At 43.6% G+C, this 23,938-nt stretch overlaps 1 protein-coding gene across 2 annotated transcripts in view; it reads left to right on the top strand.

The window, feature by feature from the left end:
- The first annotated feature begins 572 nt into the window (after nt 1–572).
- SLC16A14 (solute carrier family 16 member 14) overlaps nt 573–23,938 on the top strand; it is a 30,020-nt gene continuing 6,654 nt past the window's right edge. Inside the window, exons 1-5 of one of the 2 annotated variants that reach the window (XM_036318836.1) lie at nt 573–952; nt 7,694–7,772; nt 9,523–9,794; nt 15,360–15,503; nt 19,525–20,502. In XM_036318836.1, the coding sequence (XP_036174729.1) occupies nt 7,741–7,772; nt 9,523–9,794; nt 15,360–15,503; nt 19,525–20,502 (1,426 nt within the window). In that variant the 5' untranslated portion in view covers nt 573–952; nt 7,694–7,740. The remainder of the gene's footprint in view (nt 953–7,693; nt 7,773–9,522; nt 9,795–15,359; nt 15,504–19,524; nt 20,503–23,938) is intronic. The other variant, XM_036318837.1, reaches the window with a different exon arrangement.

The raw sequence follows: 23,938 nt of genomic DNA, 5'->3' as shown, positions 1-23,938 counted from the left end.
ACTGTAAGATAATAAATCTGTGCTGTTTTCAGCTACTGAGTTTGTGATAATTTATTACACAAGCAATAGGAAACTACTACAGTAAAATAGCCCTGGCTTCCTTTATTCCAACATTCACCTCACAGGTATTAAAATTTTTTCCATGGGCAAATCATTGTGTTGGGAAAAGGGTAGCCATACATGGAAATGAAACTTGTGTCTGGTGCCCATGAACGGAAGGTAAGCAACGACGAACCATCAGATACTGGAGGAAAAGCATGGAGCTGTGGGACCCATCATGGGACAAAGGAGAAGGGTATTTCAGTCCTCTTTGGCCAAGAATACTGCCAGACCTGCCCTCCTCTTGCACCTACAAACTGCCATATTTTGTGGCCCAGAGTTGGGTGGGGGTCTTTTTCATCACGGGTCTCCTATCTCAGAGACATGGAAGATACTCCTGTTCTCACCTGCATCTTGGGTTCGGTTTCAGGTCCTTGCCTTCAGTAATAAAACTGTGCAGAGCCATTAGCGAGCCTCAGCCAAAGCTATAATCTACGACCGGCCACAAGAGTGTGCACGTGAGGAGACCGCAATTTTTTTCTGCCAAACCAGAATTAGCCGGTACAGGAATGAACGAGCCTGGAGATTTGAGATTGCACTGATTGGAAGGGAGAGCTCAGGTTAGGTTCGGGCTCCCTCCAAAGGACCCTTTTTAAAGACGGAGGCCCCGAGCTCAAAGCTTCACCAGACGCTCACCTGGCTCGACATCAAGCGACAGAGGAGCCCGGAGCCCCACGCCGAGCGCACGGAGCCGGGTGGAGCGCCGCGCCGCAGGCACCCACAAATCCAGGATGATAGGCGACACTGCAACAAATCTCTTCGCCCAGCAGTTCAGGGGGCTCCGAGGGAAACCGCAAGTCCAAGGATCCGGGCCGGGAGCCCAGTGAGGCCGCAGCCCTGCGCGCCCTGGGCGGTGAGTATTCCGAGGCCGCGCGGCGCCGCGGGCCCGGGAGATGGAGAGGCCCTGGGGGCATCTTGGAATTGGGGGCTGTGGGTGGCACCCCGGAGACCCTCGGGAAGAGGCGGTGCAGACCCTGGGAAGCGTCGGGAACGGCTGCCTAGCGGTCGAGGGCAGGGCTGCTCCAAGTGCGGTGGTCGCGCCCAGGCAGCCTTTGGTGGGGGTGGGGGGGAGGGAGGCTCCCGAGCTGCTGGCGAGGCCACCTGGGCGGCGGGGTAACCTGCGGTCCAGGGCGGAGCAAGAGGATGCGCGCCCCGCTCTCCCCGTGGCCACGGGCCCGCGCGCACCGTCCAGGGGCTCGGCGCCCCTCGGAACCTACACTCGGCTCTGCCCCGCGCCCGGTCCCGTCCCCCGTCTTCTCTCACAGCCTCCAGTTTGGGACTCGAACCGCCAGTCGCGAAGCGAAGAGGGGAGACCGGGGACTGAGGCTAGGGGACATTCGGGGGTGCTCAGCCCGCCGGGACTGCGATCCGCGCCGCTTTCCGGTGGAGCTGGCGGGTTCCGAGCGCGCCAGGGGATGAGGGGTCTCTGGGCACCTGTGGGGGGGGGGGGGGGTCGTGGGATAACAGAGTGCCCGGGAGGGGGCCAGGGGCGGCGGGAGGGCGCTCGGAGGGGGCCCCGAGGCTGGGTGCCGCTCAAGGCGTGCAGATGCTGTTCCCCCCACCCCCATAGCGGTGCCGATCAAGGCTCCCAGGGAAGAAAGGGGGGATTAAAATGAGAAGAGAGACCGGAGAGGGCCATTTCAGAGCCAAATGCCGCCCAGGCCATAGACTTGTTTTAGGAGCTCAACTCTGCTTACCCATTAAGCCGTTTTCTTTCCGTGGAAAAGTTGATTCAGCCTCTTAGCAAGGATGAGTGTGGGTTATTAGTGGCGATTAGAAAGATTTATTTTCCCCTTGTCTGGCTTCTTTGTGGATTAGTGTGAGTGTGAGTGTGAGAATGAAGGGGCGGAGGGAGACAAGAACGGGGGCTGGGTGTAAAATAAGCTTTGGAATCCGGCAGGCCTGGGTTCCAGTACCTGCTAGTTTAGTTTGACCTCTCTAAACTTCATCGCCTCCATTTGACAAATAGCCTCAGTCTCCTCATCTGTGAAATGGGACATTAATACCAACTGGACAAGATCATGGTGGAGAAGCCACCCAGCGCAGTCCCTGGCCCATAGAAGGCATTTATCTGCCTATTTTCCCCAGCCGGGGGTCCCTCTGGTTCCTCCTGCGCTGTCTTCTCCACACAAGCTCAGCACCAGCTTTGGTTGCTCCAGTCTCTTCAGCCTATTGGCTTCAAGTGCCCCGTTTGAAGGCCCAACAGTTCCTGGGCAGGTCTAGAGGCAAAGTTTCTACAGAGCAAGTTACATGTGGACCCTCCACCTCAGCTGGGATCTGATAAAGAACCTGCTGCCAACATGCTCCGTCCACCTTTGCAGAACATTGTCATTTTAATTTTAACTTGGCACTTTCCTCTTTGCCTCTTATTTATAATGAGCTCACCGCATGCTCACATCATCACAATAGCCAAATTAAAAATGAACCACTTGCTTATGGGAGGTGCTCTGGTACCAGAGCTGTGGAAATTTAATTCCTTTTTAATCTCTGATGTGTTACTTCATTTCCCCCATTTATGATTTCTTTTGCATCGTTCATGAACTCATGCTTGGGAAGAATGGAAGGTTGACTATTTGTCCCAATAGTATCTTTCCATTTGCTTCCTTCACCTTCTTCAGTGTGAAGTCCTAATGTTATATGCTGATCTTCCAACAGGGGAGCTTTGAATGGGTACTATATTTTTTATAGATTGACCCTTAGTGGAAGACCCACATTTCCGTGCCTCCATTTACCCCTGTGTGCCACATGCATGTTGTCATTTTACATGTGTGTCAGAACATGGAAAGGGCTGAAGGGAGCCTTGAAGGCCTTAAGGTGAAGAAAGACTTGGAGCCTGGGGCAGAGTGGTCCAGAGCCCTCTCTTAATTCTCCCTTTTTCTCCAGGTGCACAGGAGGATCATAATATGCAAACAACTCTTTCTAACTCATCATTATAGAAATGCTAACATGCTTAAGAAAACTTGGTAGAATAGACAGACATTTTTCTTCTGTTGACTTTTGGGCTTTTTTTATTTGTTTGTTTTTTAAAAGGAACTTTTTAAATTAATTTTAGAGAGAGAGGAAGGGAGAGGGAGAGAGAACATCCATGTGACAAAACACCTATCCACTGCCTCCTGCATGCACCCCACCGGGGAAGGAACCTGCAACCTGGGCATGTGCCCTGACCAGGTGTGAATCCACAACCTTTCGGTGTATGGGACAACACTCCAACCAACTGAGCCACCAGCCAGGGCTTGACTTTTGTTTTTTAGTGAACCTGGTTGGACAATAAGTTGACTGTGATTTGTCAAAACAGGAATTACTTTTAGAGAGACTTAGGTGTGAAATGCAGACGGCTCTGGTAGATCTTCAGGAACCTCCTGAGGACCTGACAGAACTTCGTTTACCCACCCCCACCTCCAGGAGCTCTCTACATCTGACACTAAAGTCTACATGCACAGCTGTGCCTCTTGAATAAAACCGGTCTATTAAATGCTATTCAGTATCTTTACTTATGACAAACTGGAAATATCAAGAACAGTTCAATGACAACTGCATCTCTTTACCCATAAAATAAATAACTCAGTAAGACTGTGAAGTTCTTAACATTGCTTAAGAAAATGATTATTGCCTTAGCTGATTTGGCTCAGTGGATAGAGCATCAGCCTATGGACTGAAGGGTCCTAGGTTCAATTCCAGTCAAGGGCACATGCCCAGGTTGCAGGCTTGATTCCCAGCAGAGGGCATGCAGGAGGCAGCCAAGCAATGATTCTCTCTTATCATTGATGTTTTTGCCTCTTTCTCCCTCTCCCTTCCTCTTTTAGATCAATAAAAAATATGTTTAAAAAGAAAAAAGAAATGATTATTTCAACTCATGGGTTGAAAAACTGTAACTTTTGTATTACTATTTCAAAAGTGTTTCTTATGTAGATGGACTTTAGGAAAATGCCAAGTAGTACTGTTTTATCTTATGAAACAGCTGAACATTGTCCCACTGATTGTAAAGGATGTTATTACTTATACTAGTGACCCGGTGCACGGATTCGTGCACATTGAAAGGAAATTAATTAGAAAGTGGCCAGTGGGCCAGGACTGGGCAAGACAGACTAGACATGTCCTGGAGCCAACCTGCTTCGGTTCCTCCCCAGCCGGCTGCATCTAGGGTGGCATCGTGGCTTGAAGGGTGGCTGTGGAGTGGGGGGGGAGGGTCCCTCCAGCAAGTGGGGTCCCCCAGCCTGGCCTGCAGGGACTGGGCTGAAACTGGCTCTCCGACATCCCCCAAGGAGTCCTGGAGTGTGAGAGGGCACTCTGCAAAGTTGCTGTTGTACAGGGTGTGGAACACAAATGCAAGTGTGCAGTAAACCAGATTCGGGGCCAACAGTGCCCCAGCAACAACATAACGCACGGCCGGCCAAAGATGGAATCGTGCAGCCCTGAGAGGAATTGGACTCCCCGCTCTCTGGTTTCAGGGTGTGTCACCCGAGAACCACTGCTGCCAAGTCACTGCAGCTCAGTAGCTCCTGCATTGAGCGTCTGCCCCCTGGTGGTCAGTGCACATCATAGCTACCAATCGGACAGCCACTCAGCATATTAGCCTTTTATATATATAGATTGGCCAGTCATACCCACTGTCCAGCTGCTCTTTCTGGCCCCTTGGGATTCTACATACAGCTAGCAGGGACTGAGGGTGGACAACCACCAAACACCCTCAGGACCCTTTCTAGGTTCATCCTCTTGGCTTTCTGACAGTGCAGCAATTTCCTGGGCTATGAGTTCTGGATTGAAAGGCTGCTCTGTCCCTTTCTATCCTTAGGCAGGCTATTTTCTCCTTGGGGGAGAGGAGGGTGGTAGCAGACACACACACACACAAGCCTGGAGTCCAACACAGGCTGGACTTCCCAAGGAAAGTGGCTCTTGGATTAATTGTCTTTCTTTTGTTTCCCCCCTCTTTTACAATTTAGTCACTAATCTATGGAGGTAAGAAGCTGATCCAGATGGTGTTTAAAAGATAAAGGGGCCTTTAGTTTCTTATAAAGTTAATATATGTTTACTTAGTTGTTGTTTTTTTACCAATGAGATTTTTTTAAAAAGAGCAAAAATTATTTGTAAGACTGTCATCCAAAAAATAATGACCATCATTTTTCTTTGTTTCACTCCAGTCTTCTTTCCTATAAATACATATTTTTAACAACAAAGGGATCATGACATGTGTCCCATTTTGTGGCCCCCACGTATAATTCACACTTTCTATGTCTTCAGAGTTCAGTGTGATTTGATTTTTTTTTTTTTTTTTTTTTTGTGATTTGATTTTTGATGGTGGACTTGCTTTGCACGGCTATACCATGACTGATTTACTTAACACCTACTCTGTCTAATATTGGATATTTGACATGTTTGCGGAGGATTTTTTCTTACTATTTCTGGGTTCACTGTTATAATTTAGTTGAATTTTGAAACATGAGCAGAAGAGGACCAGGAGGTTAGAAAAAGAGAAGTATGTTCCCAAAACAGGAAAGAAGAGAAAGGCATACACAAAAGCTTAAAAGAGACTGTGCCACTTAGCCAGTTTGCCTTAGTGGGTAGAGCATCGGCCTGGGGACTGAAGGGTCCCAGGTTTGATTCCAGGTCAGGGCACATGCCTGGGTTGTGGGCTTGATCCCCAGTAAGGGTTGGGCAGGAGGTATCCAATCAATGATTCTCTCATTGATGTTTCTATTTCTCCCTCCCTCTCCATTCCTGTCTGAACTCAATAAAAATATTATTTTTTTAAAAAAGAGGGACTGTGCCAAGTGTGGGGAGCTGCAGGTGTTTCACAGGGCTAGACAGCAAAATGCTAAGGTTGGGGGATAGGAGGAGGGACCAGGCTGGGGTGGGGGTGGGCAGATGTGCAGGAAGGGAACCTGGCAGCCTTGGGCAGCCACACCAAGGTGTGTGTGTGTGTGTGTGTGTGTGTGTGTGTGTGTGTGTGTGTGTTGGGTGGGGGGGGGGCGGGGGAGTTAATCCTAAAGATAATTTGATGAGGTGAGAAAATTATATGGCAAGACAGCATTTTATTACTCCCTGCAGTCTGGATAATGGGGAAGTGGAAAGGACCGTGGCTGAGAGCAGGAAGTGTGGCAATTGAGAACTGGACAACTATCTAAGAGATAGAATCATTTAAAAGATAAAAACAATAATAATAAGAATGAGGTATTAGAGACAGGAAAAAATCAAGATGAGCCCCAAGACAGATCCATGACATTGCTCTTCCACAGGCATCCTGGTTTCCTGGAGCCCATGTCTCCCTGACAAACTGCTAACCAGAACCAATGCTATCGTGCATGGATCAGCAAACTTTCCCTGCAAAGCATGGGTGGGGGACCTTTATCTATCAAGGGCCATTTGGATATTTATAACATCACTCACTTAATATAATTCACTTCATACAAGTTTATGTTGCTATAAAAAAAAGCTCCTAGATCTATTGAATTTTGAGTCCTGCGGTTGCCTTGGCAAGGCCAGACCAAATGATTTTGCAGGCCTTATACCATCCGAGGGCTGGACGTTCCCCACCCCTGCTATAAAGAGTCGGAAAGTAAGTATTTTTGATTTTGAAGGTCATGTGGCCTTTAAAAAGGTGAAAACAATTCTTAGGAGTGATTAGGAGCATACAGAAAGAGGCTCTGCAATTCAGAGTCTGCTTCTCTGTCCTCCCCATTCACATCATTACACACCTGGGACATTCCCACAGTTGGAGTTGTTCCCAGTGCATTTGGGATCATTTTTTATACCATCATCCTTCATTGCCACAAAATGATTTTTCAGCAATAATCATTTGTAATGGTCTGTAATAATTATGATTTTATTTGTTCTTCTGTTATAAATTAACTAGAGGCTCGGTGCATGAAAGTTTGTGCACTGGTGGGCGGGGGGGTGTCCCTCAGCCCGGGGAGAGGGCCTAAGCCGCAGTCTGGCTTCCCTCTGCCAGAGGCGATCGACTTATCAGGGGAAGGCACCATCACGCCCTCGCTGCTGCTGCCTCTGGCCTCCCTCCGAGGGAGGCGACCCGGTGATCAGGGGAAGGCGATACCCCCATATCACCTCTGCTGCTGCCACTGCTGGCTGCGAGGCTGCCTGAGCCTTGGCCAGGCCCTTGTTGCCTGAGCCTGGGGCCCTCGCAGCTGCAGTCACCATCAACGGCTTGCCTGAGTCTGGAGCCGGCCCTGGGCAGTGGCAGCTGCCAGCGCAGCGTCAAGTACCTGCCCACCCATGCACCTCACAGCTCATGCAGCCCCGCCCATCCACATGCACCTGCTGCACATGCAGCCTCTTGGTGATTGCTAGTTGCGGCGTGAGGGCATCACAGCATGAGGGCGTTACGATCACCATAGGCTTTTATTAGTATAGATTGTGAAAAAAGAATAGATTTCACTTTCAAGACATAATTCAAATTGAGCAAACCATTTCATGTATTGACTCCAAATTTTAATTTCCAAACCAAAGTTTTTCACCTCTTACTCTTGAACTCTGTTTTGCTATTTTAAATTTTCAACAAAAATAAAATCTCCAGGTGGGCATATACTAGTAGAGCGGCAGAATGGTGAAGTAACTCGAGTTCTGGTCTTCATCTCCACAGTAACTGCTGTTACAGTTCACTCAAATGTCCTGCAGTGACATGTGGCAATGCAGGGACCGCAGACCCGGATTGAGCCGAGGTGAGCTCCAACAACTCTGCACTCTTAGGAATTTACTCTCAAAACAAGTGTGTGTTACTGGCCACACCTGTGCCAGGGCTCAACTGCGTAACCAGCAGTTCCATGAAATAATTTCCATGTAGAATACAATGTTTAAGAAAGGATGAGTAATAAAGCATCCTAATTTGAAGCTTATAGATGTATAATATTGAAACATAACTGTTTGAAACTTTGACCAGCAAAAGATTTTTTGGAGAGGAGTATTTTATTAGTGACATTGTCTAGAATTGCTGGCACATATTTTTTTTAATATATTTTTATTTATTTCAGAGAGGAAGGGAGAGGGAGAGAGAGATAGAAACATCAATGATGACAGGGAATCATTGATCGGCTGCCTCCCACACGCCCCCTACTGGGGATTGAGCCCACCACCTGGGCATGTGCCCTTAACCGGAATCCAACCTGGGACCCTTCAGTCCGACGCTCTATCCACTGAGCCAAACCAGCTAGGGCACTGCTGGCACATATTGATCATAAAAAAGCAGAGCAACTTTGAGCCAATTGTTGTTTTAAAGTTCTCTATGGATGATACTCTGCCTCCTTGCTTTTGGGGCAGAGTGCTCCTGCTGTTCTGTGCTGGGTGCTCCACTACCTGTGGTCTTGCAATGGTGCCCTGCAAGACTCAGCTCCATTTGGAACTGCCCAACAATCATTTCCATATGCAGTAGGCAACAGTCTCTTCCATTATCCTGAACATCGAGGCCTTTTCATAACCACCATCCTCCTCAATCTCAGCCAATGACCAAACATCCTACTTCACCAAAAAATGTAGACCAGTAGGTGTAACTCTCTCCCCTCTACTCACAATCTTATCTCCGTCCACCTCTACTTGCTATAGTCTCAGAGGAGGATAGGTTTCTCCCCCGATCAAGATCAACCCTCTGATGCCACCACCTCCACGATTAGTCATCCTCTCCTTCTTTTGCTCCTTATCCTCCGTTCTTATGCACCCCCTTAATTCTCATCCTAAAAAAATAAAACAAAACCAGAGTCCTCCCTGACTTAGCACCACCCCCTCCCAGCTCCATCCAGCCTCCTTCCTCTTGTTCGAACATCTTGAGAGATGTATCTAGGCAAAGCACAAATCACCAACATTAGAAAGCTGTATCTCCCATTGTAAGATAGTTAATTGGCTTCTACTTTGTAAATCTCTCCTGAGTTGGGTACCCACAAGTCAGTCCTCCTGAGGTTAATCCATACCGGCTCTATTGAGCACTTAGATCCACAAAATGAGAACCAGAACGTATGCCAGGGCCCCACCAAGGTGAAGCTACTCTGCAACGCTGCCTAAGGCCAGGCGTCTTCTTTCTCTGATACCTTTTTCATCCATCTCAATAAGGGACTTAGGAATGAGCTTTAGAATCAGAAATAGCTGGATTCAAACCTTCATTTCCTGTCTGACCACACTGCTTATTACCTATGAGACTTTGGGAAAGTTGCCTCCTTTCTCTATTTTCATATATTTAAAATAGGGATTATAATACTTACATATAGAGTGACTTTAAAGGTTAAACAACTTTCATAAAAGCACTTGGTCCTGAGAAAAAGTAAAAAGTGTTCCCAAATCTGCATGATGACAAAGATTCATCTGAAGGTCTGATAGGATGATGGGGCCACTTCGGTTATGATGAGGAGGTAGAGCTGTCCAAAGAAGATGAAGATTTTTTTTTTGTTTTGACATTCAATAAAATGATTTGTCATTGTATTTCAGAAAATCTTGGAAAATGTATACAAGTCATGAAGACATTGGGTATGATTTTGAAGATGTCCCCAAAGACAAGAAGACACTTAAATCCCACCCAAATATTGATGGCGGATGGGCTTGGATGATGGTCCTTTCCTCTTTCTTCGTGCACATCCTCATCATGGGTTCCCAGATGGCCCTGGGGGTCCTCAATGTGGAATGGCTTGAAGAATTCCATCAGAGCCGTGGCCTGACCGCATGGGTCAGCTCCCTCAGCATGGGCATCACCTTGATTGTGGGTATGTTCGCCTGTCACCTGTTGTAAAACTGAATAGTTATAAAATGACAATTCCCCACCATAAGTAATGTTTTATATTGTTGAAACAGTAATGTTAGTGATGTTACTATTTATTGTAGCAAAATGTACATAATATAAACTTTACCATTTTAACCATTTTTAGGTAAACAGTTTAATGCTGTTGACTACATTCATCACCACCCTCCATCTCCAGAACCTTTTTCATCTTCCCAAACTGAAACTCTGTATCCATTGAACTCCCTATTCCTCCTCCCCCAGCCCCTGGCCACCCCCATTCTATTTTCAGTCTTTATGAATTTGATTACTCTAAGTACCTTATATAAGTGGAGTCATACCAGATTTGTTCTTTTGTATGATATTGTTATTTGAATATTATAAACACTTGGAGTATTTTTTAAAGTGATTATTTTTAAAGCTCTCTTTTGCCCCAAGCTCTGTTTTCTTAACTGTTGTAACACAATTATATATCATTACAAATATCTGTTCATTTAACACTTATTAATATTTATAAAAGATAAAAATTTTAGAGAAAACACTATAAAAGTCAACTAACAATATTATTTCAGAGTTCTAATTAATTTGAAATTGATCATATGCTATTGGAAAATCTATTAAACTATTTTTAGGAAAGTTACTGATATAGCAAATAGGGAGCAATAGTAATATATTCTTGCATTTTCTAGTTAAGCCTACCCATACAGCAATCTATGAAACCAATTCTTATCAATTGGAAATACTAAACCAGAAAGTTATTATAAATGTAATCTGTTATTATAGCTAATGTGTTTCATTTTTGGAACTAAACAACTTTCACTGTCAACTAATATTCAAGAAGTACTTATTATATACCAGCTGCTTTCCTTTACCTTATCTCATTTAATTCTAACAATCTACCCTATACCCTAATGTTCACTTGCTCCACTTGAAAGAAGCAACCATCATTTTATGTCAGTTTTTTTAATTTAAAATATTTGTGATATATTTTATACCAGAAACATAAATGGCCTCAAATCTTTTTCTGGTTTTGTGAGAATATGTGTATGACAAGTATATGTGTGTTTGATGGGAGTCTGTGACTTTTCAGTGGTTTCTACATTAGCAAGTAATCATTTGAATTCAACTCAGAGATTTGTTGATCTTGGCTGGCTCTCAGTTTATGCTATTTTGGGCAATACACATGATATTAATACAGTAATAATACTAATGAGAGAATACAAGGACAAACTGTTATTTCCCAAGATATGGGTGGGATGTGTGTGTGTTTATCAAAGAGAATTGATACTGACCTAGTTTTAAAATTAAATAAGGGCATCATTATGTATATGAGAGGAATGTTAAGAAATCATGTTTGCCTATAACATTGATGACCTGACTTCTTCAATCCTGCGTTGGGCTAAAACTAGGACTATTTGTCATACAAAAAATCTAAGTTTTACTGTGATGTAGGGAATGTGCTGGTTTTGTGTTGGATGTAGTAAATATACCTTCTCAATAAGTCAGTAAAAGAAAATTATTCTTCTAGAATACTTAAAATCCTGGGTGGTTTTGTTTGTTTGTTTTTTACCTTTTTAAAAATAAAATTTTAAGAGATTGAACAAAGTACTTATAGATTCCATCTAGGAAGTGTGTGTTTACAACAAAAAAAGAAGACTCAGCAAAAAGCCAGAGCATATAATATCACAGCATTTTCCAAAATACCCGATAAGGCTGTCTTAAGCAATGGAAACTAGTCCTGAAATGACTGAATATAGTTTTGAAGTTGATCCTCAAAATAACAACACTTAACTTGTAATGATGGTGAAATGTGATTGTTATCTTCAGTTTAATTGGGAGAGAACTATATTCAGAATTCTGTTTGAGAGCCCAGAATCCCTGAAGTCCAGACAATGGAACTTTAGATTGTAGACTAACCTTTCTACAGAAAAGGTACCTAAAAAACATCTTTTGCTGTGGGGCTCAGAAATCATAACACAGCAAGGCTCATAGTCATATCAACGAAAGGTCTTTTATTCTATCATAACCCTAAATGGCTGTTCATTGTCTAGAGCTGCCTGGTACAGGGGAGCTGCAGGTGCATTGAGTATTTTTTCAAGCCAGAAGCCATCAAGAACAGCCCCCTTTATTTAGCACTTACTACATGCCACACCAATATGATGTACATGATCTCATTTGATCCAGCAGCAATACTGGAGGCCAGCCCATCATCCCCACCTGACAGGAAGAACATACAATGCTCAGAGACATTAAGTAACTTACCTTAGGTTGATCAGCCAGTAAGTGTGGGACCAGCTTTAAACCTGGTCCACTGGATTCCAAAATGGTGTCCACTATACCACACTGCCTGCCACGATGTTGAATGAGAACTGAAAATATATCTGAAGTAGATAAATACAAATTGTTTTTCTTTTCTAATCACTATAAGCACAATTGGGTTATCTCTTTTAAATTTAAAAAATGTGAATTATGTTACAAACTTGAAAGCCATCTCTCTGTTGGGCAGTGAGTTGCACGTGGGAAATTCAATAATTTCATTCTTGTTTTTCATTCTTTGCTAGCATGGATTTTGCCAGTTTCTGCAGAAGATTCCATTTTTTAACAATTTTTAACACATTATTTAGATTTCCAGCAGACTTAGTGATGGCTCTCAGAATAATTCCTGGTGGAAGCCATGTCATTAGGGGACTCTGTGGGCTGCACAAGGTCACTGACTTGCTAAGCAGATGTAGAGCAGTGGGTGTCAGTCCTGGCTGCACATCAGAGCCCCCTGAGCACTTTTAATAACCATAATGCTAGGGCTGCACCTGGACCATTACATCAGGATCATGGGATGAGACCGGAGCATCAGGGTTTGGGGGGAGGGAAGTGTTTTCTTTTTTTAAAGCTCCTAAGTGACTCCAATGTTCAGCTAAGGCAGAGAGCCACTGATTTAGAGGCTCCTAACGCCTATTGTCGTGAGGGGTGGTTAGTCCAAGAGACCAGGAGTTCATATCTAACCTCATCCATGATTGTATGCCAAAGCTCACTTCAGATTGTTTCTGCCTTCACCTGAACTGTTTTTAACCTACAAGATGCTGGGATGGGCAAGAAATCATGACTTCCTCAGGGTGTTCCTTGCAGCAACAAAACACTTTATTGTGTGGGAAATGGGCTGAGATTCCGATTTCCTTCTGGAGAAGAGAGAGTCTGATGATGAATAATCTCATTCCAAAACACTGAATTCCTCTACAAAAGTGGGGATCATAGCCAAAGGACTGTGTCTCAATCTTCTCCCCCTCTCCTTAAACCATGTGGGGAGTTCTTCTCATCTTGTTGAAATAGCAGTTAAAGCTTGGAGATGCCGCTGGCCATCAATAAGCAATGGTTAGAAAACAGAACAGTCAGAACGCTTGGGCCTGGCGTATCTATAGTTTGTAACTGTGGAGGAGTCACTCATGGCATTTCTGGGTCTGACTTTGCCCGTCTGCAAATCATAAATGAATGGGGCGAGAGTTGATGAACCAAAAGCCAGACATCGTTATTAACTAACGTTCCTATCAGTAAAGCAATTCATATTGCTTTTTGATATGTAATATTCCTGTAGACAGGAATATCTGCACTTGGGAATTTCTCCCCCTTTTTCTTCAAATGCTTTCTTCACGCAAGTTTCATAAGCAGGCAGAAATACTTGCTTCTGGGCCTTCCTGTAATGTAGAAAACATGTTCATGCTACTGCACTGTGATCTATTGGCCTTTCATTTCCTAAAAGGCCTATTAACAGCAAAGCCATGAGTCATGCATTTTTATCTTTTTAGTCGTTCATTTGGATTCAAGTAGTGAAATGACCACGGGTTTAGAAAAATAAAAATATTTGTAAAGAAATCAAAGAAATATCTTAAACTTTGAATTTCAGTTGTTCCCAATAATTCCCCCAGATGTTTATCGATATGCTTAGTTTACATATTTGTATAATGTGCTTATTGTATAATACCTATAAAAGTATATTTATTTAGAATATATTTACTATATTAAATCTATTCTGAGAGATTTATCTACTGAATTATTTTCTGTAATATGATAGGCTTAAGTGAATAAGTCTTTACCTTCATAATTTTTAGAATTAGGCCCTCTCAAAACCGTTAGATCAAAATAACAACAACAAAAACTCTTAGCTGACTGTGTACCCAAATATGCACATGAATATAGTTAGAACTCCACAGGGTGTTTTTCAGTTTGGGCTAAAAGGGGAAGCTCCTTAGAGTTCAACAAGTTTTTAACCTGCATAGTCCCACCTGAGTACAGTTATGAAACTATGTAAGATAATAATGATAAAAAATAAGATGATGTTTAAAACGTGCCATCTTACTGAATGTTGAGTATGGCTTCATACTGTACTGTATTGCTAAAATCTGGATTGCTATATGGACAAAGAATCATTGATTACAAGACAAGCATTAGGCTTCAGTGACATCCGAAATTACCACAAAATCAGGAAGAAAACAAAGAGGGCTGACAAAAACTAGAGCATTATAGTAAAGTAAGCAATCAGAATGTGAGCATTGGGACATCTTGCATAACGAGTGTTTTCCTGAATCTCCACATGGTGTGATAAATGCCTAGCCTGATGAGTCCAGTCTGAGGAGTCCTTTTCAGCTTGGCTTGCATCTGGTGTCCTCGTGACAACAGGCTATAGGTTCTTTGCCTGAAGCCTGGGAGTCCTGAGAACCCCCTTCCTGTACTCCCTTTAGGTCTGGAGTCAAAAACTGAAATGTGCACAGAAGCCAAACAGTTCATGTAAATGAGAACAGGAGGCCAGATATAAAACTAAGGGGAAGGTGGAGACTGCGGCAAAGTAGAGAGGGTGTGATGCAGCTAAAGGGACCAGCTACTGCACAGCTCCAGCTGATTTGAGCTGTGTGGGAAGATAATGTGCAGCCACTGAACTTTTTTTTAAATTCTCTTCATTTTAAATGTGACCAATTATTCAACACATTTTTAAAACATATTTGGGTACACAGTCAGCTAAGAGTTTCTTGTTGTTTGGGATAAACAAAATGCAGTGACAGGCTGGATAGAGCCCCCACATCAGTTTCGGACTTCTGCTGTGCGAAGAGAATGAGCCAATGTATCTATCTCAGGTCTACATTCCTTGAACTCCTAGAACCTTGTGCTCACAGCGAAATTATTAAAGCCCATCTTTGCATGCGAGAAGCCTTTTTTCGTATAAAGCCATGGGGTTTGACCCTTTGAAGTCCCCGAGGTGCATTACCTCACCCCTACTCAGAATGTCATATACCTAGATTCCCCTTTCTGTCTGAACCTCTCATGTCAGGTGGGGTCTCTGACTCTCTCGTGTATGCGGGATTTCCATACATATGTATGCATTAAATTTGGTTATTTTCTTTTGCTAAAAAAAAAAACAAAGAATAAATACATACATAAAGCAGTGGGGGTGTTTTATTTAACAGACCTAGAAAAGTTTTATTCTTTGCCTTTATATGAGGGTTTACTAAGCAAGCAGGGAAATAAAATGCTTTTAGACAATTCCCTTGTCCATGTTCTGCGGCAGGGCCTTTCATCGGCTTGTTCATTAACACCTGTGGCTGCCGTGGGACCGCGATCATCGGAGGACTCGTGAACTCACTGGGCTGGGTACTGAGTGCCTATGCTGCCAACGTTCATTATCTCTTTATTACCTTTGGAGTGACAGCTGGTAAGCACATCGATTTTATTTTAATTTGACATTAAATGTTTTGATTGGGCATTCTGGCAATGAATTTTATTGTGCAGTAAAGAGACCCATTAAAGTATTTTGTCTTTCTGTCTCCTCCCTTGCCCCCCCTCCCCCATTTTATCCTCCAGGAAATACTTTTTAATATATTAAGTATGCCTTAAGTATGCCAGAACAACCTAACAACTGTACTTGGTCTAATAGAATTTTTTTTATAGAGAGAGGAAAGGAGGGAGGGATTGAGAGAGGGAGGGAGGAAAGGAGGAAGGGAGGAAGAAACACCCCAACAGGGCCCAGGAGATGAGCCCACAACCCTTTGGTGTCACAGGCAGACACTCTACCCATTGAGCAACACCAGTCAGGGCACTCACTAATAGAATTGAATTAAATTTTCCATACCTGGTTCTAAGCGCTATGCTTTCTCTGATAAGTACAGGAAGGGGGGGGGGGGGTAAAAATACAGATGTAGGTGAAATATTCAGGAAATTAATAACATTCTCATTTAAAAACTGCAGAATTAAGCATGAATCACAGAATAATCATTTTGGCTTTCAGCCCTGTTCAAATTAATGACGTAGCAGCAAAACCCATCTACATGTAGAGACCTAAGAAGCAAATCTAGAGCACAGTTAGAGTGGTAGTCCCCAGTGGAGAGGTAAAAATTGGCTGCCAAGCAGCACGGTTTGCATATTCATTCAGACAAATATCTTCCCAGCCATAATTTCCTTTATCAACAGGTAGCAGGATTCACACGGATAAGAAGTAGTTTCTTTCTGGTACAGTTGTTCTTAAATGAACCAGATCCAGCTGACTTTCTTTTTGACTACAGACTTTTTTTAGAAACTTTTCCTCATAACAGTCCAATGAATAGAGCTCGAACGGGATTTTTGTATTATAGGTAAGGAGATAAACACTCTTTCTGCTGAGACTGAGACACACTGGGGTCTCTGAGCAGACATGTGGGCCCCCCTGTGAAATTGATCTGGTGGTGTTTGGTTATATGGACTATGACTTGATTCTAATAGCCAGGACTCGAGACATATTCTCATCATTTAGAGATTTCTGTTACATTCTTTGTTTAAATGGAATTTTATTTCTTGCAGTTAATTGCTTATTGATCCTCAAATATCTATTTATTTATTCATTCATTCATTCATTCATCCATTTATTTATTCAATGAATGTTTATAGATCCAAAGAAGTAGGAAGAAAATTAGAAGGCTTTGAAAGAAAAGTATTTCTTGAGACACTTTATTGCTCCCATTTTTTATACAGGAAAAACCCAAAGAAAGAGTCTCTGAAAATACATTCACCCACCTCTCCCCCTCCCCCATATATAATATATATATATATATATATATATATATATATATATATATCTGTAGTTAAGTGAAAAAAATTAACTAACTCAGTTAGATTAAAATGAGCCAAATGCTGTTGGGCTGTCATTAGTGGGGCATGTTGAAGCTGCTTGGCAATCTAGCCCCTTTATAAGAAAAAAGTTAGATGTAAAAATATACTGCAAAAGGCAGGTATATATATTTATATCGCTGTACAGTTTGTGTTTGAAAGAAACTTTGTTGGTATCCTTCATTCCTAAAAGCATTTCAGACAGATTGTTTTGTATCTTTTTTTAAAAAAAATGTTTTTATTGTTTTTAGAGAGAGAGGAAGGGAGAGGGAGAGAGAGAGAGAAACATGGATGAGGGAGGAACATCAATGGACTGCCTCTTGCATGCCCCCTACTTGGGATTGAGCCAATAACCACTGAGTCTGGCTGCATTTTTATTTTTAACACCTAGGCAATTAAAATTGTGTAGGAGTATTCTCTTACTAAGCAGAAAATTAATGTCTGTTTGAGCAATTTTACTTAGCCAAGGGAGTCTGGACAAATTTCTTCAATTTTGCTAGAGCTCCCTTATCTTACACCTGGCTCTGAAGACACCTTTTCTACCACCACACAGACCTGAACCACAGGACGTTCTCTCCCTTCTAAGCCTCCTTCCTCCACCCACGTCTTGGGCTATAAGTCCAGCCTCTAAACCTAAGTGCGGTGAGTAATTGTTCCAGGGTCCTTCACAGGGCAGGACATTTGCAGAGCTTTGACTGATGCATGGCTTGAGCCAGAATAACCATCCCAAGTCCTGTCCTATAAGTTCATGTAATAATTGTGCTAATTATGGAAGAAGCTTAAAATACAAATCAACAAATAGCAATGTGTAGGTCTTACTAGGTCCTGACTTAACCAATTAAGTTTTTAAAGAATATACTCATTTATGAGACAAATGTAAGTATGGAAACCTTCTGGATATTTCATGATATTAAAGAATTGCTCGTTTTTCAGATAGATAATGATAAGATTACATTGTTGAATCATAATAAATATTTAGAGACTTATACTAAAAATCTTTGCACATGAAAATGACATATTCAGGATTTGCTTTCAAAACATTGTGGAGGAGGACAATAATCCTGTGCCACAATATTTAATATCAAATAATTTCTTGGTTCTTTAACAATTTTTTTCCATAGTGACCACTGATACACTTATTTTGCAGCTGAGATTTTTGTACCTTAACTGTGGGAGTATAAAATTAATCTCCAATGAAAAAGGTAGCTATTATTTTTAAATGTGACTATTTATCTTCCCATAGAACTTTATTTCATTTTTTTTTTTTTTTGTTATAACAATGCCAGGCATTGAATCTAGACACACAGAGCACTCTAGAGAGAGGGCTCTAGGCCCATCAGTGAACCAAACACATCCCTGCCCTCATGGAGCTTGTAGTCTAGCAAAAGGGGAGAAGAGGTCAGGTTATAAGCAATGCACACAAATAATCAAAATCCTTCTGCAGCTACCTACTGGCCGCTAGGGGATGAGCAGTGTAGGGTGAGAGGCAGCGTGGGCAGGAGAAAGGCTCTGACGTTGGGTCTGGATTCTTCAATTACCAGCTAAGGGGTCTTGGGAAAGTAACTTAATCTCTATGACAGTGATGGTGAACCTTTTAAGCTAGGTGTGTCAGCATTTTGAAAAACCCTAATTTAACCCTGGTGCCATGTCACATATAGAAATTTTTTGATATTTGCAACCATAGTAAAACAAAGACTTATATTTTTGATATTTATTTTATATATTTAAATGCCATTTAACAAAGAGAAATCAACCAAAAAAATGAGTTCGCGTGTCACCTCTGACATGCGTGTCATAGGTTTGCCATCACTGCTCTATGAGGTTCAACGCCCCCTTTTATAACCACAGCTAGCTTTCAGAGTTATTTTGAAAATTAAATCAGATAAAGCCTGTAAAGCAACTGGCCTATCATGGGCACTCAATTACTAGTAATTTCGATTGTATTTTCATGTATGATTGCTCTGGTCTCCTTCCAAATTCAAGTAATTCTGAAACTCTTAAATGATGCTGAACTGGGGAGTCTTCAACCTTGACATGTGATATTGGTTAGAGTCTCTTTCATACTATACTAGAGGCCCAGTGCACAAAATTCGTGCATTCAGGTGGGGGTCCCTTAGCCCGGCCTGTGCCCCTCACAGTCCAGGAGCCCTTGGGGGATGTCCGACTGGGGAGTGGGCCTGCACCGTCAGTGGGACATCCTTAGTTTTGCCACAGAGATTGGAGAGGCTCCCACCACCGCTGCTGCTCTCGCCAGCCATCAGACTGGCTTGTGGCTGAGCAGTTCTCCCCCTGTGGGAGCACACTGACTACTATGGGGCAGCTCCTGCATTGAGTATCTGCCCCCTGGTGGTCAGTGTGCATCATAGCAACTGGTCATTCCACCTTTCGTTGGGGGAACTGATGGGCTAGAAACTTTGGGGATGACCCTCTTGGTACTTACCCACTGAGCTATTTTTTAACAAGTATTAGTTGATGTCTTTAAATAGCATAGAGACAAGGATAATGCAATGCAGATGATTTTCAAATGCTGCCAGTTCTGGAGATGGCCATTTATGTTGAGCTGTGTGCTTTTTCTTCCCCTTTCAACTGCGCAGGCTTTGGGAGCGGGATGGCCTACCTGCCGGCTGTGGTCATGGTAGGCAGATACTTTCAGAAAAGGCGCGCCCTTGCCCAGGGCCTCAGCACCACGGGGACCGGCTTTGGCACCTTCCTCATGACGGTCTTGCTGAAGTACCTGTGCGCGGAGTATGGGTGGCGGAACGCGATGTTCATCCAAGGCGCCGTCTCCTTAAACCTGTGTGTTTGCGGGGCGCTCATGAGGCCCCTCTCTCCTGGGAAGGAGGGAAAGGACCCAGCAGGGAGAGATCCGCAAGTCCCCCCTGCCCACTCCACGGAATCGGTTAAGTCCAGTGGACAGCTGGGCAAGGCAGACGAAAAGGAGGGCAGTCCCGGGTGCGAGGAGACCCTGGGTGACCTTGCAGACCAGGCGTGCCCCGAGGAGGCCGGGCACAGGAAGAACATGTGCGCCTTTCAGATACTGAAGATGGTGAGCCAGTTGACCCTCAGGGTCAGGAAGGGCTTCCAGGAATGGTACTCCGGCTATTTTGGAGCAGCCTCACTCTTTACTAATAGGGTGTTTGTAGCCTTTATTTTCTGGGCTCTGTTTGCATACAGCAGCTTTGTCATCCCTTTCATTCACCTCCCAGAAATAGTCAATTTGTATAATTTATCAGAGCAAAACGACGTTTTCCCTCTGACGTCAATTATAGCAATAGTTCATATCTTTGGAAAAGTGATCCTGGGCATCGTGGCGGACTTGCCCTGCATCAGCGTCTGGAATGTCTTTCTGATGGCCAACTTCACCCTTGTGCTCAGTATTTTCCTTCTGCCACTGATGCACACATATGCCAGCCTGGCGGTCATCTGCGCTCTGATAGGCTTTTCCAGCGGTTACTTCTCCCTGATGCCCGTAGTGACTGAAGACTTGGTGGGGATTGAGCACCTGGCCAATGCCTATGGCATCATCATCTGTGCTAACGGCATCTCTGCATTGCTGGGACCACCGTTTGCAGGTAATTGAACAAGGTTTTATTTTATTTCATTTTACTTTTATTTTTTTATTGATTTCGGAGAGGAAGGTAGAGGGAGAGAGAGATAGAAACATCAATGATGAGAGAGAATCATTGATTAGCTGCCTCCTGCATGCCCCCTACTGGTGATCGAGCCCACAACCCAGGCATGTGCCCTGATGGGGAATCGAACCCAGACCTCCTGGTTCATAGGTCGACTCAACCACTGAGCCACTCTGGTCAGGCAACCATACAAGGTTTTAAAGCTTAGAGTGCATGTAGATTGTTAGGTTGTGTTCTCATCGATGTTATGAAGTCCAAGGTAAATAAGAAGGAAGTTTCCATTTGTGTACATGCCTCTTACTCCTTTTCATTCCTGCCCCCAAATTTCTCACTTATACATTTCAACAAGGTAAAGGTCATTCTTTCATGTAGAATGCACATGAACTTTTGATCCTTATCTACAAAGTAAGCTGCCAGCGGTCAAGTGGATAGACAACAGGATAGTGCAGAGCCCCACCAGGACTGAAGGGGGCAGCCTCTCCCCAGCTCCAGCTGATTTCTGTCACCAAGCGATATGGAGAACTATTGTCTGATCTTCTATTGTTGGGGGGAGGTGGGGGGAGGTCTCCCAAGAGAAACTAAGACTGGGACACTTAGGTGACATTTCCAGATTTTCAAAAGAGTGTAAATCCAACAGAACACATCTATGGGCTGGATCTAGCCCTGTAGTAGTTTTCTATTGCTGCTGGAATAAATTGCCTTGAACGTAGTGGCTTCAAACAGTACAGATTTATGATCTTACAGTTGTAGAGGTCAGGCTAAGTTGGATCACAATGGGTTAAAATCAAGGTGTCAGCAGAACTAAGGAGGAATCTGTTGCCTTATACAGCTTCTGGAGGCTGCCTGCTTTTTTGGCCCCTGGTTCCTTCTTCCAACCTCTAAGCCAGCAGCACAAAATCTTCTCATCTCTCTCTGATTCTGACTCTCCTGCCTCCTTCTTTTACTTATGAAGACACCTATGGTTACACTGGGTCCACCAGATCATCCAGGATAATCCCCCACCTCAAAGCCTTTAGCATAATTGCATCAGCAAAATCCCCTTTGTCACGTAAGGTAACATTCACAGGTTCCAGGGATTGAGACTTGGGTATTTGGGGAGAGTTGGAGCATTCTGCTTACCTCAGGTTTAGTTGCCAGACATCTAACATAAGTTCTCTCACATGTATTCACCTCAGTTCAACAGAAAGTTTGCTTTTTGCAATAGGCATACCAGAAGTCCTATGCCAGGCCAAGTACCTCTCTGCAGCCTCTTATGGGGAGGGTTTACACTTTGTGGAAAGGCACATAAGGGTTGGGAAGGTAGACTCAATCCCCAAGAGGCCAGGCACTGGAGAAAGATGACAGGGTCTACTCTGTGTCTAAGGATTGAAGTCAGGGACTGAGGCCAAATGTCTGGAGATGGCCATCACGGTGACCAGGCCAGGGCTGGCGGCAATTATTATAGCTGCCAGAAGTTGTGAGCAGTGTTATAAACTAACCCGGTAAAGCCTCAACTGTTCACATGTCCCTGCTCACATCCTCTGCAGGAATATCTCTTCCCAGTGGATAGGGAACCCATGGGTACCGGACAAAACCTTCCTCATGCCTTCCTTCCCCCTCCCTTCCTTCCCCCTCTTTGTATATATCCTACAGTTATTGCCTGTCCTAGGAACCCACGGGTGGAAGGCTTATGGCAGCCGTGGGCAAACTACGGCCTGCGGGCCGAATCCGGCCCGTTTGAAATGAATAAAACTATTGAAATAAAAGACCGTACTCTTTTATGTAATGATGTTTACTTTGAATTTATATTAGTTCACACAAACACTCCATCCATGCTTTTGTTCCAGCCTTCCGGTCCAGTTTAAGAACCCATTGTGGCCCTCGAGTCAAAAAGTTTGCCCACCCCTGGCTTATGGTGACACACCCATATTTAAGTCCCCATCAGAATTTGAAGTTTAAGAAGTCATGAATTTTGGCTGCATGGCTAATAGCACTGGCAACTGGGTGACTAAGGTTAAGGCCCAAGAATCACGTTAGGAAATTTGAAGGCTATCTACAGGGTCTCCTGGGTCAGGCTGCTCCTCTTCTCTGCCTATGCACAGACGCAGATACAGTATTTCTAGGTGACAAACTATTGTCAGCTGAATAGTCTGAACTTGCTCATTGATCCCATTGTACAGAATTCTCTATCAGTTAGGGAAGCCTTTGGCCATAAGAGAACACCCTGCCGATGGTAGCTTAAACAGAGATTTAATTGTGTCATATAACCAGAAATCTAGAGTCCTGAGACTCGATGATAGTGGGACTAAATGATAGGGCTCCACCACAACATTCTCATTTAAATATGAAGGAGGGAGGAGGGAAAGACTCAATTCCAGCAGACTTCTACTTATATCTAATTGATATAAGAACTGTGTCGCACAGCTAGTCTAAGCTTCTAGGGGGACTGAGAATTGGAGTAGTTTCTTTTCAGCCTTTGTACAAGAAGAAGGAAAAGAGAAAAGAATTGGGATTGGGTGTTGGATCAACCAGTGGTACTTTCCAGAGATGTTAAACTGAAATATCCATTAAGGGGACAGGGTTATTGTGGCTCGCCTACCCTCTTGTTGGAGGTCCTTCATATATAGTGTATGTGGAAATGGAATCTGTCATTGATGGTCCTTTGCATGATCCACAGGTACTTTCTGCTTCCAATGGTCAGTCTGGGATTATTTTTATACTGACCACCAGATTTCAAGAGCAGCATCACAACACAGCTGTGAGGTGCTGCATAAGTAATTCATGATCAACGTTAATTAAAGCACCAAAATTTGCCAGATTGGTTTCCTTGTCCTATTCCTCTGATCATGTCCTCACACATTTGAATTCTAGTGCACTTTCTTGAGTGAAATAAAAAGGAATTGCAACTAGAAGACAGGCAGAGTCCCCTGGTCGGGGTAGCTAAGTTGGTTGGAGTGTCGTCCCATACACCAGAGGTGGTGTGTTTGATTCCTGGTCAGAGCACATACCCAGGTTAGGGGTTCAATCCCCAGTTGGGGTAGGTACAGGAGGCAACCGATCGATATTTCTCTTTCTCTCTAATCAATAAATATTAAATTAAAATCTTTAAAAAGGCTTCATATATTATTAAAAAAATGAAGAAGAAGCCAGAGAGTTAGTTATACCCAGTCTTTAGTCATCAGGCATTATCTCTACCTGCTTCAAGGTTCCTCCCTAGAAGTGGGCTCTAGATGAATATGACTCACCACGATGGTAGAAACCATGTATTTATGGTTCAGAACCTTCTATGGAGGTGTGTCAAATGCTGCTATGGAGACTCTAAAATCAATGCTATGATGTGCATCTCTAGGCCAGCAGCCTAAAGAGGACTTTGCTTCTTTTTGTTTGTTTCTTCTCC

Source organism: Myotis myotis, unplaced genomic scaffold (assembly GCF_014108235.1).
Source record: "Myotis myotis isolate mMyoMyo1 unplaced genomic scaffold, mMyoMyo1.p scaffold_m19_p_8, whole genome shotgun sequence".
Taxonomy (NCBI): domain Eukaryota; kingdom Metazoa; phylum Chordata; class Mammalia; order Chiroptera; family Vespertilionidae; genus Myotis; species Myotis myotis.
The sequence above is the reverse complement of the archived record's forward strand: the minus strand, read 5'-3'. Positions and strand labels throughout refer to the sequence as shown.